The sequence below is a fragment of the Nycticebus coucang genome, chromosome 4 (genome assembly GCF_027406575.1).
Source record: "Nycticebus coucang isolate mNycCou1 chromosome 4, mNycCou1.pri, whole genome shotgun sequence".
Lineage (NCBI taxonomy): Eukaryota > Metazoa > Chordata > Mammalia > Primates > Lorisidae > Nycticebus > Nycticebus coucang.
This window is the reverse complement of record NC_069783.1, coordinates 146859971-146876959: the sequence shown is the minus strand read 5'-3', so window position 1 is coordinate 146876959 and position 16989 is coordinate 146859971. Positions and strand designations below refer to the sequence as shown.

General features: G+C 44.0%; 1 protein-coding gene across 1 annotated transcript; it reads right to left on the bottom strand.

Annotated features, from left to right (window-relative positions):
• Positions 1–6422: 6422 nt before the first annotated feature.
• LOC128584840 (small G protein signaling modulator 2-like) lies at positions 6423–15678 on the bottom strand. The gene is made up of 3 exons (XM_053590059.1): positions 15572–15678; positions 12791–12887; positions 6423–7694 (listed from the first exon to the last, which is right to left on the bottom strand). Exons 1-3 carry the CDS (start codon positions 15647–15649, stop codon positions 7606–7608), a joined length of 264 nt encoding a protein of 87 aa, XP_053446034.1. The 5' UTR covers positions 15650–15678; the 3' UTR covers positions 6423–7605.
• Positions 15679–16989: the final 1311 nt, after the last annotated feature.

Genomic DNA, 16989 nt, shown 5'->3' with positions numbered 1-16989 from the left:
CTTTGTGTCAGTGTTGGGATGGGGGATTGAGGAAGTTAAGGGCAAATAATCACAATGATGTGGAAACTTTTAGTTGGGGCACATGAAGCTCTTTACAGCCCAGTTCCAGCCACTCTCTTCAGCCTCTTTCTTGTCACCACCCAACCCCTGTGCCACTCCCTTCAGCCACAATGCACTGAGCTTTGGGAGGCCTCTCGATACCTCCGTATCTTTGCACGTGCTGCTTCCTCTGCCAAGGATGCTGCAGTCCACCTGTTAGTTTTGCCTGTCCTGACCCACTGCCCTCCTTTAGAAGTCCCAGTCTTCCCTGGGGGTTATTCTCTAGCCACAGGGTCTTTAAGGTGGACAAATGAACCCTCCAGGACATTCAGTCCTGGTCAGAATGATTGATTCATGGGCCCTATAGAAGCCTGCATGCCGGCATGGAGGAGAGCAGAACCATGAGATGGACCTCTAAGGACTGCATTTGAATACCTGGATCCAGCCATTCCTGAACTCTTCCTTGCAGGAGACAGGGTCATAGGCAGCTCCAGGCTGACCTCACCCTAGCTTAACTGCCCCAGAAGAAAGAGTCAACTTCCTTTTCCTCTTCTGGTACATACTCATATAAGGAGGAGTCTGATTGGCCAGCACTGGGCATGTGCCCATCACTGACACTGACTGGGAGAGGCATGCTGGCAGTCTCACTAGAAGGCCCATAATTATAGTGGAGTAGGTAGAGTTTCCTAAAGGGTGGGGGAAGGTGGTTGCTGGTACCAGAATTGAGGAAGGATGCTAAGCAGACAGAAGCAGTCAGTGGCCAGCTCTCTCTTTAAGGGAGGCTTTATTGTCCCTATTTCACAGAAGTGAAAATTGAGGCTCAGAGGTAAAGTCACTTGCCCTAGGCTGCACAGCAGATCAGTGGAAGAGCTGGGATGTGCACCCAGCAAAATAGCACCTGGATTTGCTCGCTCTGCCCCACACAACCAGCTCACCTTCATCAAACTCTTTTTGGCTTCAAATGCTCACCCAAGAATATCCATAAACACCCCCCGCCCCAGGAGTGATTCTATTACTCTGAAGACATACAAATAACAGAGAATGCACCTTGTATTTATCTTTCAGAAAGAATAATAAGCAAAAACAGAGTTTAAAAAAATTTTTTTGGTAAAGTAATAGAATAGCCAGAAAGCCACCACACAGCGTTCAAATGGATTACAAATGCAGCAGTTTATTTGGAATATCATTAGAAGCACCTCAGTGCAAATCAGTCTCATGAGGGACTGTTCCTTGAGCCCTAGGAAGTTTCCAGAACAAAGAACAGCAAGTGGAAGCCACCAAGTAGCAGCCCAAACTAAGGGCATGGTCACCTGTTGGCATTTGGTATGTGCTGCTTCCTCTCCTGTAATGGCCCCCGTGTTCCTTAATTTTCCATTTGAACTGTTTCAGCAATGCCAAAAGGTGTGATTCTCTACCCCATAAAGCAAAATCATTTACAGAAAGACTCCATCTTTATTTGGTAGTAGACAGAGACATTTCTCTATTATCTTCTTTTCATTAAAACAAGGGACACCTGTTGTTTGAAAGGAGCCCTGTACCTACAAAGTCTAGAAATCATCGTGCTCACAAATCTGAAAAAAAAAAAAAAAAAAAAAAAGGCCAGGAAGATAGTGGAGGCTTCTTCTACCACATCCTAATGTAATGGAAAGTGTCCAGAACCGCACGCTCCTGTTACTGGAATTGTGCTAGGCTGACAGTCAGAAATGGATTATCAAGTTGGCACTTTAAAGAACCTCAAATTGTGTTCCTCTGGGGCAGTGTTTTTCAACCTTTTTTTTATCTTATAGCACACTTGAACCCTTAGTTAAACTTCCATGGCACACTTAAATTATGTTGATCCAAAAAAAGAGTAAAAAAAGAGAACACACTTATTGTGGTTTGAACTCCTTTCAAAAATAATTTAATGATCTTTAAAAATTTTTGAGGCACATCTAAGAAGCTTTCATAGCACACCAGCGGGCCGTGGCACACTAGTGGAAAATCACTGCTCTACAGTCTGTATCTGTCCTGGGAGCAAGCTGTTAATGTACCCAGTGGCTTGAAAGTAACGAAAAAAGGAGACCTGGGGGCCCTTTCCTGACTCAGCAGAATCAGAGACTCTGCAAACTGCAGACTCAGCATGGATGCTCCTCTTGCCAAGAATTGATGGCCTAATCACACCTAACTCCAGTGTTTCTTCAAGACTAGCCTTACAGGGCTCAGCGCTCACCCCCTTCTGAGTTCTCTGTAGTTTCAAAGACTCACTTTCTCTTAAGTTTCACAGATTCACCAGAATGGGTGGCACCAGTGCCTCAGTGAGTAGGGAGCCGGCCCCATATACCAAGGGTGGCGGGTTCAAACCCAGCCCTGACCAAACTGCAACCAAAAAATAGCCAGGCGTTGTAGTGGGCACCTGTCGTCCCAGCTAGGGAGGCTGAGGCAAGACAATTGCCTAAGCCCAAGAGTTGGAAGTCGCTGTGAGCTGTGATACCAGGACACTTTACCGAGGGCCACAGAGTGAGACTCTGTCTCTTAAAAAAAAAAAAAAAGACAAAGACTCACCAGAAAACCTGAGATGGGAACTGTGGGGAAATGGGTTTCCAACGCTGTCCCCAGGGTTGCCGAGGGACCAGGGTTCCCCAGAAAAGGGGGCTTAGAACTAAATCCAGAACCAATGGAAGCGTCGTTATCCCATTTCATGGACGTGAAAACTAAGGCCACACAGCCATCGATAGCAGATCTGGAATCCCAAATCATGGCTCACCAAACATGTGGACAAGGATAAACAACATTTTAGTCAGTGCAGTGAGAAAGTCATTTTTATTTTAATTCTCCTTTAAGTCCTCCAAGAAGAAAGCCTCCTTGATTAATGGGTCTAATGTCTGTCAAACTCAAAAGAGTATCTGATAAGAAGAGAAGAAAATCTCCTTCTAGACACCTATAGTCCCAGCACTTTTCCAAGCTGACAGGGGAGGATCGCTTGAGGCCAAGAATTTGAGTCCAGCCTGGGCAAGATAGTGAGATTCCATCTCTATAAAAAAATAATAAAAACTAGCCAGGGGCAGTTGCACCTGTAGTCCCAGCAATGTGGGAGGCAGAGGCAGGAGGATGGCTTAAGCCCAGGAGTTTGAGGTTACAGTGAGTATCACTGCACTCCAGCCTGAGTGACAAAGTAAGACTCTTGTCTCTTAACAACCAAAAACATAAAAACCAACCCAAACTAAATTGCTTCCCACCACTGTTCCTGACTACACCCTCACCTCCCCTCCCCCTGGACTCCTGGGAGAGAAGGAGAGAAGGGAAGAAAGGCGATGAAAGAATATGGCTTACCATGGTTTCCACCCATTCTGCAATGGAAGGCGAGGGCCCCCCAAACTCTTTGTAGGAAAGGGCTTCTCAACTGCCCCATGACCCCCCTGTAAGCCAAAGGGAAAGCTCTAGTCTAGGCGAAAAGAAAGTAGATGGCTTAGAAGGGCCTTCCCCCTGCTGTCTTTTCCAAATGAAAACCAGCACAATTGGCTTGGTGCCTGTAGCACAGTGGTTACGGCGCCAGCCACATACACCAAGGCTGGTGGGTTCAAACCCGGCCCTGGGCCAGCTAATCAACAATGACAACTGCAACAAAAATTAGCTGGGCGTTGTGGCGGGCGCCTGTAGTCCCAGCTACTTGGGAGGCTGAGGCAAGAGAATCGCTTAAGCCCAGGAGTTGGAGCTTGCTGTGAGCTGTGATGCCACGGCACTCGACCGAGGGTAACATAATGAGACTATCTCAAAAAAACAAAAAAGAAAAGAAAATCAGCACAATTCAGGTAGAAAATGTGGGCACAAGACTCTATTCAAGTGCTCTTTGCTACAAGGAGAAGCAGAAGCAGGGGGAGAAGGAAGAGCAGGAAGAGGGAGGCAGTGGCGGCCACGATGCAGACGGCACCCGGGCACAGGACCGAGACCGCTCGATCCCCACTAGGTCAGGACAGTATGCCTCGTGAGTCAAGATGTATCTTCTCACGTCTACTTCAGATGCACGTGCTTAGGAAAGTCTGGACAAAAAGCAAAAATGTTCTCCTGGGATTTTTCCCTATAAAATACATTGTCAATAACCAGAGGCCAACAGTGCATGTAACCGGCCATTTGTGCACACACAACAGGTGCTCTGACGTTCCCCGGGTCTGGCAGTACCAGGTGGCTGTAAGCCATAGTGGAATCCTCCAGAAGGAGGGCCACATGAACCGAGTTAAGGATGAAGTCAGAGAAATGAGACTGGGGACCTCAAAGCACAGTCGGAACACCAGGACCCGTCTTTCTTCTGAGAAACTTCCCTCAGGAAGAAGCAAACCTTCCAACTAAGAGAGCCCCCAAATGGGCTGGATAAAGGACAAAGGCAAATCCCACTGGGCTGCTTCTGTGAGTGGCTTCACACTCAGCTCTGCTGGGAATCTTCCAAGAAAGCAGTGATGGGGCACATCCAGGTACCTGATGTCATCTGTACATCTCTGCTACTTTGTAGGCATAATTTGGAAATCTAACTTTCTCTATATACAACCTGAAGTTTTGATGGGTGCTCATTAGATTAAATCAAGCTTTAATTTTGTAGTTGAAAACCAGACATTTCCATCAGGGTGGCCATATTTAGAAACTTCTGGAGGTGAAGATCCATACACAGGTCCCCATTGCCTGATGACTCTGGTTCTGAATGGCAGCCATGAGTCAGAACCAGAGATGCCTAGCAGACGGGTGTATGGTCTGTGGGGTGAAAGAGGTGAAAGGTGAGCTAGCTCAGCAGTCAGGATGCAGAGAGGCTACTTACGGGTATGCTCCCATGTCACATGACTGACTGACTGGGGACCCCCGTGGTACACTAGACCTTGGGGGATGTGGAAGACAGTTTACAAAAGTGGCCTCAATTATTTCCCTGCTTGTATCCATGCTCCTTTTCAATGTAATGTTTCAAAGCCCCCTATTAGGAAGTGGAATCTTTTTTTCCACCTCTAATTGTAGGCTCAGTTATGTGACTTGCTCTGACCAACAGAATGTGGCAGTCATGACTTTATGCCAGCGAGGCTGGGCTGGTAAGAGGCAGCGCCTGCTTCTGCTTCCTTTCATGCCATTTGTCATCAAAGCCATGCAAACAGGCCAAAGCTACCCTGCAGGAGGATGACAGTCACATGATCTAGTTTCTTCCACTGGCCCAGCCAACAGCCATCAGAAATGGAGATGCCTATCTGTCCATCAGCTGACCACAGATGCATGAAGGAGTCTGTCTGAGACCAGAAGAACCTCCTAACTGAACCTAGCCCAGACTTTTGACCCATAGAATCATGAGGTAAATAAATGGCTATTTTAAACCACTATGTTTTGGGTGGTTTGTTATGCAGCATCCCTGTGGTAACAACTGACTGATACAAGGGATGTGGCGTGATTCACCTTTCTGGGGAAAGGCCAGACAACTGTCATGAGAAGCTGACCCCCATCTGGGGTCACTAAGGTGGAAGAGAAGGAACACGGTCTTCAGAAGCAAACATTTCTTTCTTCCCAATTAAAAAAAAATTAAGAAAAACCCCTAATAATGAAACAACAACCACAACAAAAAAAGCAGATTGACATTATTTCTCTGTTTATATATATTTCTCTCTATATAGACACAACTCTTCAGCAAACATTTACAAGATATATGGGGCACGTTGGGAAAAAAGAGGGCACTCCATACACAGAACAATTCCCACGCATCCAATTCCAGGACACAGACACACAACATATACAAAAATCTGAATAAGCACGATAAACAAAATATATATGAATTATTCCAAATCACAATCACAGATGCTCTCCAGACACCACAGAAGGCAGAGAAGACATCTTGTGCTGTACTTTAAGACTAGTCTGTTAAAAAAATGAAGAAAGAATCAGAAGGTCTGAGACTTGGGTCTTGCTAAAATAACATCCTCTGTAGAGAACTGCTGAGTGGCAAAATAGGACTTTCATCCCGAGGGGCCTTTTGCACCTTTCTTCCTATCTGGGGAAGCTGGGGGGCCGGGAGGGCAGATGTAACTGTAACAGTAGCAAGAACATTGACCACGTCCCTTTCGCTTTGCTGAGGTGGAACGAGAGGTGGGACTGGTGAGATTACTGTAGCTTCAAGTCTCCCGGGGAGGGAGTTCTCTTCGAGCAAGGCCCCACATGGCCTCTGCCCACCTGCACCTCTCAGGAGAGGCTGGGGGTTCAGACGAAGCTGCAGTTGCTGCAGCAGAGAGAAAGCTTGACAAGCACACAGGGCAGGGATGCCTTCCATCCTGGTTTGCTCTGGGTGGAGGACTGCCCCTCTGCAAACACCTCAGGAGACTGCATTTCCTATCTCGTCCCCGCTCCAAAGTCCCACGTGACATTCTTTCAGCACCCTAGAGGGTCTATTGGGAAAGACCCTTCCCCCCTGGTGTCCACCATTTCCTCCTATTCTGGGTCCATTCTCAGAACAGAGGAATTGTCAAGACTGCTCTATTAAAGGGAGAGGAAGGCAGAAAGAGTAAACTAGTTCATGTGCAGTCTGTTTGTGGATTGGTGACTCTGTGTGAAGATGTGGAGGTGGCCGTTCCCAGATTTAGCTGTTCCCTGGCCCCGGTTCATCAGCAGGTGTTTCCTAAGGAAAACACATACCACACTCTACGCTGGCTGACCTCTGCCTTCCTTTTCCTTCTAGGTCCTGAGTAAGCTTAGAGAAAAGCCAGCCTCCTTGATCAAGAGGCTTTCACCAAACACATGCCTTTCCGAGACTCAGTATGTGGAAGAAGAGGCAAGGTCCTCCCTTGGACAAAGGCAGCAGGATGTGGATTCTGCCCTGACCTCTTTGGGCAGGACCCAAAGACAGTGGGGAGGGAGGTACATTTGTAGCCTTCCTCTAAGCCAGTGGTTCTCAAATAGGGGCAACTGTGCCCTGCAGGGGACATCTGGCAATGTCTGGAGACGTTTTTTTTTTTTTTTTTTGTCACAACCAGGGTAGGGATAGGGAATGGTGCAACTGGCATCTTATAGGTAGAGGTCAGAGGTGCTGCTCAACATCCTACAATACACAGGACAATCCCTCTCAAAATAATCACCTGCCCCAAATGTCAGTAATACTGATGGGGAGAGACCCTGCTCAGAGCCAGTCTGTGGCCATGTTCTGGAACATCTCCCAAGGGCCCTTTCAGAGTGCAGAGAGTCCCATAGACTTCTTCTACACCAATTTCAAAGCAAAAATTCCCTCCCAAAGTCTCATCTGACAAGACAGCTCGGAAAGATGGAGAAAGAAGAAAAGGACATCCTTTTGGAGACCAGGAACGGCACCAACAACCCCCAGCTCCCACAAGGGAGAAATGCCAGACGTTTCCAGGCAATCTTTGGTCAAACACCGGAAAGTTTAAGGCTGAACTGAAGGGATACCCCGCGACCCCATCCGCCCAGCAGCCAAAGTCAGGTTAGTTTCTCTTGCACAGAACTCAGTGCACTTGAACAGACGCCAGGCCCTGGCTTCAGGGATAGCCTCTGGCAGGGAAGAAAAGAGGGCAGGGGATGGGCAGGGGGTGGCTCGCTGGCACTGCCCGGGCGAGGTGCTCCTCACTTGTTCTCAATCAGAGTCTGCACTTTGTACACCAGGTCCCGGGCCAGCTTCAGGACTTGCTTGGTGTTGTGTCGCTCGGCCATTTCTGAAAGAGGAGAAGGTGAAATATCATGAGCCTCCTTCTGTGTGCAGCCTGGGGATACATTTCTAGCCCCTGGGGAGGGTATCTGGAAGCAGAGACTTTGGAGGAGGCCTGTACCTCCAGATCCCACTTTCCTCATCTGTAAAATGGGGATTGTCAGAAGAGCAGCTACATCTCAAGGTCACTGTGGGGATCAAATGAGGTTGGTTCACAAAACGTGCTTAAAAAAACATGACATCATTCCTCCCCTCTACTACAAACGGAACTTGTGAAAGCAATGCCAGGCACACAGCAGATGCATAAAGATACAAAAAAAGAGGAGGTAATAATGAGAGTAAAGGAGAAAGGAGGAGAGAGAAGGATGAAAAAGCAAAATAACAACAATAATAATAATAATTTTATCAAGAGTCACACAAACTGCAGACCTGTAAACCAGAGAAATTCTAAATTTAAACATTAATCTTAAAGAAATTATTTTGTAGAGGGGGGAAAAAGCCCAAAACAGAACAACTAAGATTGTGGGTGCTGAGATACTTTAGAGTGCTACAGTGAACTCACAGGGGCACTGTGGAATATGTAAGTTTTGAGGGGAACACAGAAACACTCCACCTTTATTGAGCACCACATCAACTGCTAGCTGGGGTGAGTTCACAAAGGGCATGACATTCCTATCAATTCCTTTGCATTTTTGCAAGCTAGATTTTCAGTGGTCACTATGATAAAAAGCAAGCACTACGTGAAAATCGATATGGAGCAGAAAACGAAGGTGGTAGTATTCAATCGGCTACCGAGGCTTGAGAAGTTATACAAACCTAACACGTGCGCACACCCCATTAGTAAGTAATCGTACTTATAGAAGAATAAAAGTGTTATTTTCCTTCAATGTATGTCTGTTTTCAAATGCCATTAAGTTGTTAGGACATATAAATACTTATTAAGAGGTTTGGACCTAACTGTTTACTAAATGCAACCTTTGACCTGAGGTGCTGTAAACATTTTATAGAGACACTAGGGATGCCAGGAATTGAGCAAGTTTGGGAACCTCTACACTAGTGATTTTCAACCGGTGTGCCACAGAACACTAGCATGCCATGAGAGGATCTTAGGCATGCCGCAAACATTTTTCAAGATCATTAATTAAATTACCTTTTTTTTTTTTTTTTGACTGGGGCTGTTTCAACCCACCACCTTCCGTATTTGGGGCCAGCGCCCTACTCCTTTGAGCCACAGGTGCTGCCCTAATTAAATTACTTTTGAAAGAAGTTCAAAGCATAGTAAGCATGTCCTTTTCTAATTCTTTGTTTGGATCAACATAATTTAAGTATGCTGTGGAAGTTTAAGTATAGGTTCAAGTGTGCTGTGAGATAAAAAAGGGTTGAAAAACACTGCTCTACACTAATATATGAATAGCCTTGGGTGCTCAATTACACCTTCAAACTGAAAACAACCTAGATGCTAATGATAAGAGATGGTTCAGTAAGCTATGGGACAGTTACGAGAGGTATATTCTATAGTCTTAAAAAGTTATCGTATGGACTCTGTCTCAAAAGAAAATTATTATATGGAAGACAATTTTTGAAATAGTAAAAAAATTGTAATAATAGTAAAAAAATAAGCTACATACATTTGGATTCTGTGATGGTAAAAACATAAAAATATACATGACTGTGGTTTCTGGGAATGGATCCTAGAGTAGAAAAAGGTCCTTAGTAAAAAATCAGGTGAAGTCGAAATAAAACCTGTAGTTTAGTGAATAGTAATGTGCCAATAGTAATTTCTTAATATTGACAAATATTCCAGGATTGTGTAAAATGCTAACAGTCGGCAAGGCTAGGCAAAGGGTATCATTAACTCTCTGTACTATTTTAAATCTAAAACAGTTCTAAATCTAAAATTTTAGTAGATAAGGAAAATCCAAAATTATTTCAGAACAAAAAGTTTACTTAAAGTAAGAACCCTCATAACGCATCAAAAGTGCCATCAAAAGCGTGGTGGCTCACGCCTACAATCTTAGCATTGTGGGAGGCTTAGGCAGGTGGATTGCTTGAACTCAGAGGAGTTTCAGATCAGCCTTAGCAAGAGTGAGATCCTACTAAAATAGAAAAACTAGCCAGGCATTGTGGCTACTGGGAGGCTAAGGTAAGAGGATTGCTCAAGCCCAGGAGTATGAGGTTGCTGTGAGCTATGATGCCACAGCCCTCTATCCAGGGCAACACAGAGACTCTGTCAAAAAAAAAAAAAGTGACATCACAGGTGGCCTTTTTCTTCTTTTGGTTTTTCTATAACCTTTTTCATTTTTTAAAAATGTATTTAATGCGGGCGCCTTTAGTCCCAGCTACTCGGGAGGCTGAGGCAAGAGAATCGCGTAAGCCCAAGAGCTAGAGGTTGCTGTGAGCCGTGTGACGCCACGGAGCTCTACCAAGGGCGGTACAGTGAGACTCTGTCTCTACAACAACAAAAAAAAAAAAAAAAAATGTATTTAATGGAAGGTTTTTTTTTTTTTTTTTGTAGAGACAGAATCTCACTGTACCGCCCTCGGTTAGAGTGCCGTGGCGTCGCACGGCTCACAGCAACCTCTAACTCTTGGGTTTATGTGATTCTCTTGCCTCAGCCTCCCAAGAAGCTGGGACTACAGGCACCCGCCACAACACCTGGCTATTTTTTGGTTGCAGTTTGGCCGGGGCTGGGCTTGAACCCGCCACCCTCGGCATGTGGGGCCGGCGCCCTCCCCACTGAGCCACAGGCGCCACCCTTAAAAATATATTTAAAATAGAGACAACAGTAGCAATAGCTTTCACTTATGGGGCCCCTCCCATGAGCCACGTGGTGCAACTTACCCATGTTGTCTCATTTAATCCTTTGGGCATCCCTGGGAGGGAAGTGGTGTTAGCAACATTTTATCTCTGAAGGGGCCCAGAGATGTAAAGTCATTTGGACGGGGTCACACAGCTCCTGAATGGCAGAGCTGAGATCAGAATTCACATTTGTCTGGTTTCAAAGGCTGTCCCCTTCTCATGCTTTTCCTATACATATCAACCCTCTGAAGCAGACGCTGCTACCCCATTTCACAGATGAGGAAGTGTGTGTTTAGAGAGAATGAAAATGTATTGTCCATTGGCACAGATGGTTAGTGGCAGGGCCAGGCTTTGTCCCTGAGCTTATTTCAATACCCATGATCCCTCTGCCAGATGCCTGAGAAAAACATTTTCAGCATTACATATATCAACTTATCCTTTTGAGAATAGTCAAATAGTCAATAAGAAGTGAGAAGAACCCTTATCATCCCCTTCACCATGAATCAATTTCAGCAACTGTCCAACCCTCATGAATGGGGCCATACAGAAGCGTGCACCCACCACAAGACAACCTAGTCATGCAGGTACCATTAAAGAATTTGATGATATCTGTGAAATCCATGTTGTTTTCCAAAATGATGTCTCAGTAGACTTCCACCAGAGCCAGTGCGATGAAAAGGACATAGTGGGTGGATGAGACATGTTTGGCTGCCCAGATAGTCTCCCAGACAGAGAAGACATCATCATAAACGAGTTCTATGGAAACACAACACACATGCATGGGGAGAGAGTCAGCAACAGGGCCCATGGTGCTGCCCTCCCTTGTGAAAATCATTCTGGGAAAATCCCAGGCCAGCTCTGATTTGTGCTTCTGTGCTGGTGCAACGGATAGAGCCCAGGCCAGGTCCAAGAGACCTGGACTCTGTCATTTGACAGAAGCCTCAGATTTACCCATCTGTAGAATGGGTTCTGTAAAGCAGGTGGGTTCTAAGTTCCTTCCAGCTCTGATACTCTGTGAGCAGAGGAACTTGGCGCGTCCAGGTTTGATTTACACAGACCTGTCCCTGCCCTGCCCTTTGACCAGAGTTCACCCCTAACCCACATCTCCATCTCCATTAGCACCTATGGAAGTGTCTCTAAACCTTGTCTCCCAAGCACATAGGCAGAGCTGGTGCTGCCTCTGATTCTAGTAAAGAGACAGAACAGAGCAGGGGTTAAAAGCAAGGCTTCCCATGTCCAGTAAACTCCTGTGAATCCTTCCTCCAGTACTCGCTAGCCAGGGGACCTCGGGCTAGTTACTTCTCTATTTCCCTCTTTCTTTCCTCACCTGGAAGGTGAGTGAAGCTGATAGTAGCAGAGAACCAAAGAGGTAATACATATAAATGGCTAAGCACAGTGTCCATCAACTAATAAACCCCTTCATATATATTAGATGTTATTATTATTACCTTCCCCTACGTTTGCACAATGGCAACAGCGTGCTGTGTGATATGCATCACTTCCAAGTCATGTTTGAAATGCGTACAGAATAACCCCTGCCCGGTGGGCTTTACAAGTCCCGGTCCCTGATAAGCATCATTACAGAAAGGAAGGGAAGAGGCTTTGGGAGTAGACAAAGGTGTATTCAGATCCTGGCTCTCCCAGTCCTAGCTCTGAATGTCATTCTTCTCAACAGCACTTTCCTCATTGGTCAAATTTGGATTTTTTTTTTAATTTCAGATTAATAGGAAGGTACAAACGATTAGGTTACAATGCTTGCGTTGTTAAGTAAGGTCCCTGTTATAGTTGTGTCCTGCCCCCAGGAGTTGTGTCATACACCTTACATTGTGCCCACTGGGTGGGAGCTCACTGGTCTCCCTCCCCCTCCCTTCTTCCCCTTCCCTTCCTTTCTCCCCCAGCTTGAATTGAGGTTTTCTCTTGTGTGGGCATGTATTAGTTCATCCACTGTCTTCATATCAGTATTTGATTACACTGGATTCTTGCTCCTCCATTCTTGTTATACTTTACTAAGAAGAATGTATTTCCATTCCATCCAGGTTAATACAAAAGCTGTAAAGTCCCCATCTTCTTTTATGGCTAAATACTATTCCATGGTATACATATACCACAGTTTGTTAACCCATTCACAGTCAAATTGGGATCTTAACAGCACCTACGGCAGAGTGAATAGACTGTCAGAGCTCCACACACGTGTGCCACTTTCCTCTGCTGCCTTTGCCCCAGCACCCTTCAGGCACACCTCTACTATGTCTTTTCCCGTTCAGTTCTGCTATAAATAGTCTAGAAATAAAACCTCCAGTGTACCTCGCTTAAAATCCAGCAGGAACCAGCGATAGCAGAAGTAAAAGTGAGTGTAGTCCCCATTCTGATGCATCAGCTCAAATAGCTCTGAGTCCAGGATCTGTTGGAAGAAGGAAAGGGCAGCATCAGCCTCCTGAGAAAAAAAGTTGGAGCAGAGGGGACGGTTGAATAATAGTGGCACATCTGCACAACATATACCAGTGGGGTTAAAAACATGGGCAAAAGATCTGAGCAGACATTTCTCCAAAAAAGATTTATAAATGGCTAACAAGCACACCAAAGATGCTTAACATCATCAGTCATTAAGGAAATACAAATCAAAACCACAACAACATACCCACTTCATACTCATAAGCATGGTTAAAATCAAAATGATAGACAGTAACAGGTGTTGGCAAGGATTCAGAGAAACTGGAACCTCATGCCCTGCTCCTGGGAATGCAAAATGGTGCACCTGCTGTGGAAAGCAGTCTGGCAGCTCCTCAGAAAGTTGAACATGAAATTTCCATGTCACTCAACTCCTAGGTATAACCCCAAGAGAAATAAAACATAGATTCACATAAAATTTGTACATGAATAAATGTGGGTAGCAGCATCATTTGTAACAGCCAAAAACGGAAGCAATTTGAATGTCCATCGACAGATGAATGGATACACAAGAAGTGGTATATTCGTATGATTTAATTCAATATGACCTGGTAATAAAAAGGAAAAAAATTCTAATATATGGAACAATGTGGATGAACCTTGAAAACATTACACTAAGTGAAAGAAGCCAGTCACAAAAGGCCATATATTGTATGGTTTCATTTACATGAAATGTTTAGAAAAGCTAAATCTGTATAAAGACAGAAAGTAGACAGCGGCTTCCAGGGTTTGAGGAGAGAGAGGAAGCGGGGAGTGACTGCTCATGGGTAAAGAGCTTCCTTGGTGGGTAATGAAGATGTTCTGAAATTGGTGATGTGTGCATAACTCTATGAATATACTAAATACCACCGAATTGTACACTTTACAAGGATGAATCGTATGATATCTGACTTATATTGCAAAAGAATTATTATTTTAAAAAAGGTGGTGGAAGAATGTCTCCAGCTAACAGATATGCTGTTAAGTGAAAAGATAAAAACAGCAGGTTCGAAATAGTATGCACAAAAATAAGGGGGAAATATGTGGAGTTAAGATTCTAATTATGGAAAAAATAGCCGTATAAAATGGCAAAATATATAATAGAACAGGTAATTCATCAGAATAGTAGTCCAAATAAACAAAAAAAAAGAAAAAAGAAAAGATATTCAGTTCTACTGTTAATCAAGAAAAACGCAAATAAAATCCCAACAGGATGTTCTAATCACACCCAAGATACTGGTGAAAATTAAGATGTGTGACAATATCAAGTGATGATGGATTGTGTCAAAAAACCCTTCCAACACTGCTCTTGAGCACAGAAACTGGTACAGTCACTTTGGAGGCTGAGCGAGCTGTGTCTGCTGAAGATGCGCACGCTCTCTCTGACCAGCAGTTCCACTCCAGGGACCTGCCCTCTTGCAACACTCTTGCATGTATTCACAGAGAAATGCACACAAGTATTTCAGTACAGCACTGACCAAAAACAAAACCCCAAAATTCCCCAAAGCAAAAACAAAACAAAACAAAATGAAAACAACCTAAATGATCACCAACAGGATAGTGGATTCAAATAAAATGTGATATAAAGTGTTACACTCTTGAAGTGCATGACTGTACTTCCAGGAATTAATTGCACTGTTGGGAGTGAGCATCGCAAACCTGTTACTGAGTATAAAAACAAGCTGCAGAAGAATTTATACCATTTACAACTATTCATGTAAGTAGAGGAACTTGAGAAACAATATGTAGTATTAGATGTTATTTAGGATTATATGTGTATGCTTTAAAGAATTTTAAATAATGCATTTTAGTGATAAATGTCACATTCTAGAAAGTGCTTACCCCTAGGACGACAAAAGTAGGGGAATGCCTACATGAAGGCTGAGAAATAAATCTGTAATTAACGTTCTATTTCTTGGGCAGGTGCAGGTGCAAACGTGGGTATTCATTATATTACTCTTTCTACTTTTCTCAGGTCAAAAGGATTTAGTAACTTTTTTTTTTAACTCTACCAAGGAATCTTTCAGAGCTAATGTGATTAAGGATGTAGCTCCACTGCTTGTTCGTAGATCATTACGGGTCCCTATTATTTACTTGGGTTAATACATTTCCATTCCTTCCGCTCACAGGGGTGAATGTCTCAATTCATCTGGGAGCAGATACACTATAGATGCTAAAGAGCTAGCATTTTTTATAGCACTTCTCAAACTTGAGCTTGCATCGAAATCACCTATGGAGCCTCAAATGGCATGGATTCCTTGGCCCAACTCTCAGAAATTCTAATTCAGTGGGAGACCTTGCCTAGTAATTTGCATTTCTAAAAGTTCTGAGGTGAGGCTGATAATGCTGCTCATGGACTAGACTCTGAGAGGCATTGCCAGACATTGGGCTAAGATCTATAAATGCATTAGTTTGTTTCATTTCCCTTGTAAGTGTAAAAATTTACTGGGAATCACATAAATAAGAAAATAAGCCACTTTTACAGATGAGAACGCTGAGGCTCAGGGACATAAAAGCCTATGAGGCTGGACAGCTAGTGAGTAGCCGAAATAGGACTCAAACCTATTGAGTTGGCTCCAAATTGCTCACTCTTAAGCCACTAAGATACACTTACTGTTTCTCCAAAAAGTCCAAACAGGACTAGATACTGGCTCATACCTGGATCAGTGACCTCATGTTTGCAAAGTGCGTGTCCATGGCGCCTCCATGGGGGAAGTTCTGGTTCATCCTCTTCATGAGCTCTGTGAAGCAGCTGAAGGCGAGGGCTTCTTTTTGCCTTTTTATTTTTTTTATTTTTAATTTTATTAAATCATAACTGTATACAATGATATGATTATGGGGCATCATACACTCACTTCATATACCATTTGACACATTTTTATCACAGTGGTTAACATAGCCTTTTCGGCGTTATCTCAGTTACTGTGCCAAAACATTTACATTCTACATTTACCAAGTTTCGCAAATACCCCTGTAATATGCACCACAGGTGTGATCCCACCGATTCCCCTCCCTCTACCCACCCACCCCCCTTTCCCACTTCCCCCTATTGTTAAGTTGTAGCTGGGTTATAGCTTTCATGTGAGAGTCCCAAATTAGTTTCATAGTAGGGCTGTGTACATTGGGTACTTTTTCTTCCATTCTTGGGATACTTTACTAAGAAGAATATGTTCCAGCTCCATCCATGTAAACATGAAAGAGGTAAAGTCTCCATCTTTCTTTAAGGCTGCATAGTATTCCATGGTATACATATACCACAATTTATTAATCCATTCGTGGATCGATGGGCACTTGGGCTTTTTCCATGACTTAGCTATTATGAATTGGGCTGCAATAAACATTCTGGTACAAATATCTTTGTTATGTTGTGATTTTTGGTCTTCTGGGTATATGCCCAGCAGAGGAATTACAGGATTGAATGGCAGATCTATTTTTAGATCTCTGAGTGTTCTCCATATATCTTTCCAAAAGGAATGTATTAATTTGCATTCCCACCAGCAGTGCAGAAGTGTTCCCTTTTCTCCGCATCCACGCCAACATCTCTGGTCTTGAGATTTTGTGATATAGGCTAGTCTCATTGGAGTTAGATGATATCTCAAAGTAGTTTTGATTTGCATTTCTCTGATGATTAAAGATGATGAGCATTTTTTCATATGTCTGAAGGCCGTGCGCCTGTCTTCTTCAGAGAAGTTTCTCTTCAAATCCCTTGCCCAGCCTGCGATGGGATCCCTTGTTTTTTTCTTGCTGATGCGTTTGAGTTCTCTGTGGATTCTGGTTATTAAACCTTTGTCAGAGTTATACCCTGCAAATATCTTCTCCCATTCTGAGGGCTGTCTGCTTGCTCTGCTTACTGTGTTCTTAGCTGTGCAGAAGCTTTTTAGTTTGATCAAGTTCCAGTAGTGTATTTTTGAAGCTGCTTCAATTGCCCGGGGAGTTCTCCTCATGAAATACTCACCCAGACCAATTTCTTCAAGGGTTTTCCCTGCATTCTCCTCTAGTATTTTTATAGTTTCATGTCTTAAGTTTAAATCTGTAATCCAATGAGAGTCTATCTTAGTTAATGGTGAAAGGTGTGG

Bases quoted from the DNA above. Each gene is read 5' to 3' on its own strand.
- LOC128584840 (XM_053590059.1), bottom strand. From the start codon at position 15,649: ATGAAGAGGATGAACCAGAACTTCCCCCATGGAGGCGCCATGGACACG. The intron at 12,888-15,571 runs GTATGAGCCAGT...TTCTTCCAACAG, and splicing joins ACATGAGGTCACTGATCCAG to ATCCTGGACTCAGAGCTATT. The intron at 7,695-12,790 runs GTACACTGGAGG...CTCCTCTTTCAG, and splicing joins CCTGCTGGATTTTAAGCGAG to AAATGGCCGAGCGACACAAC.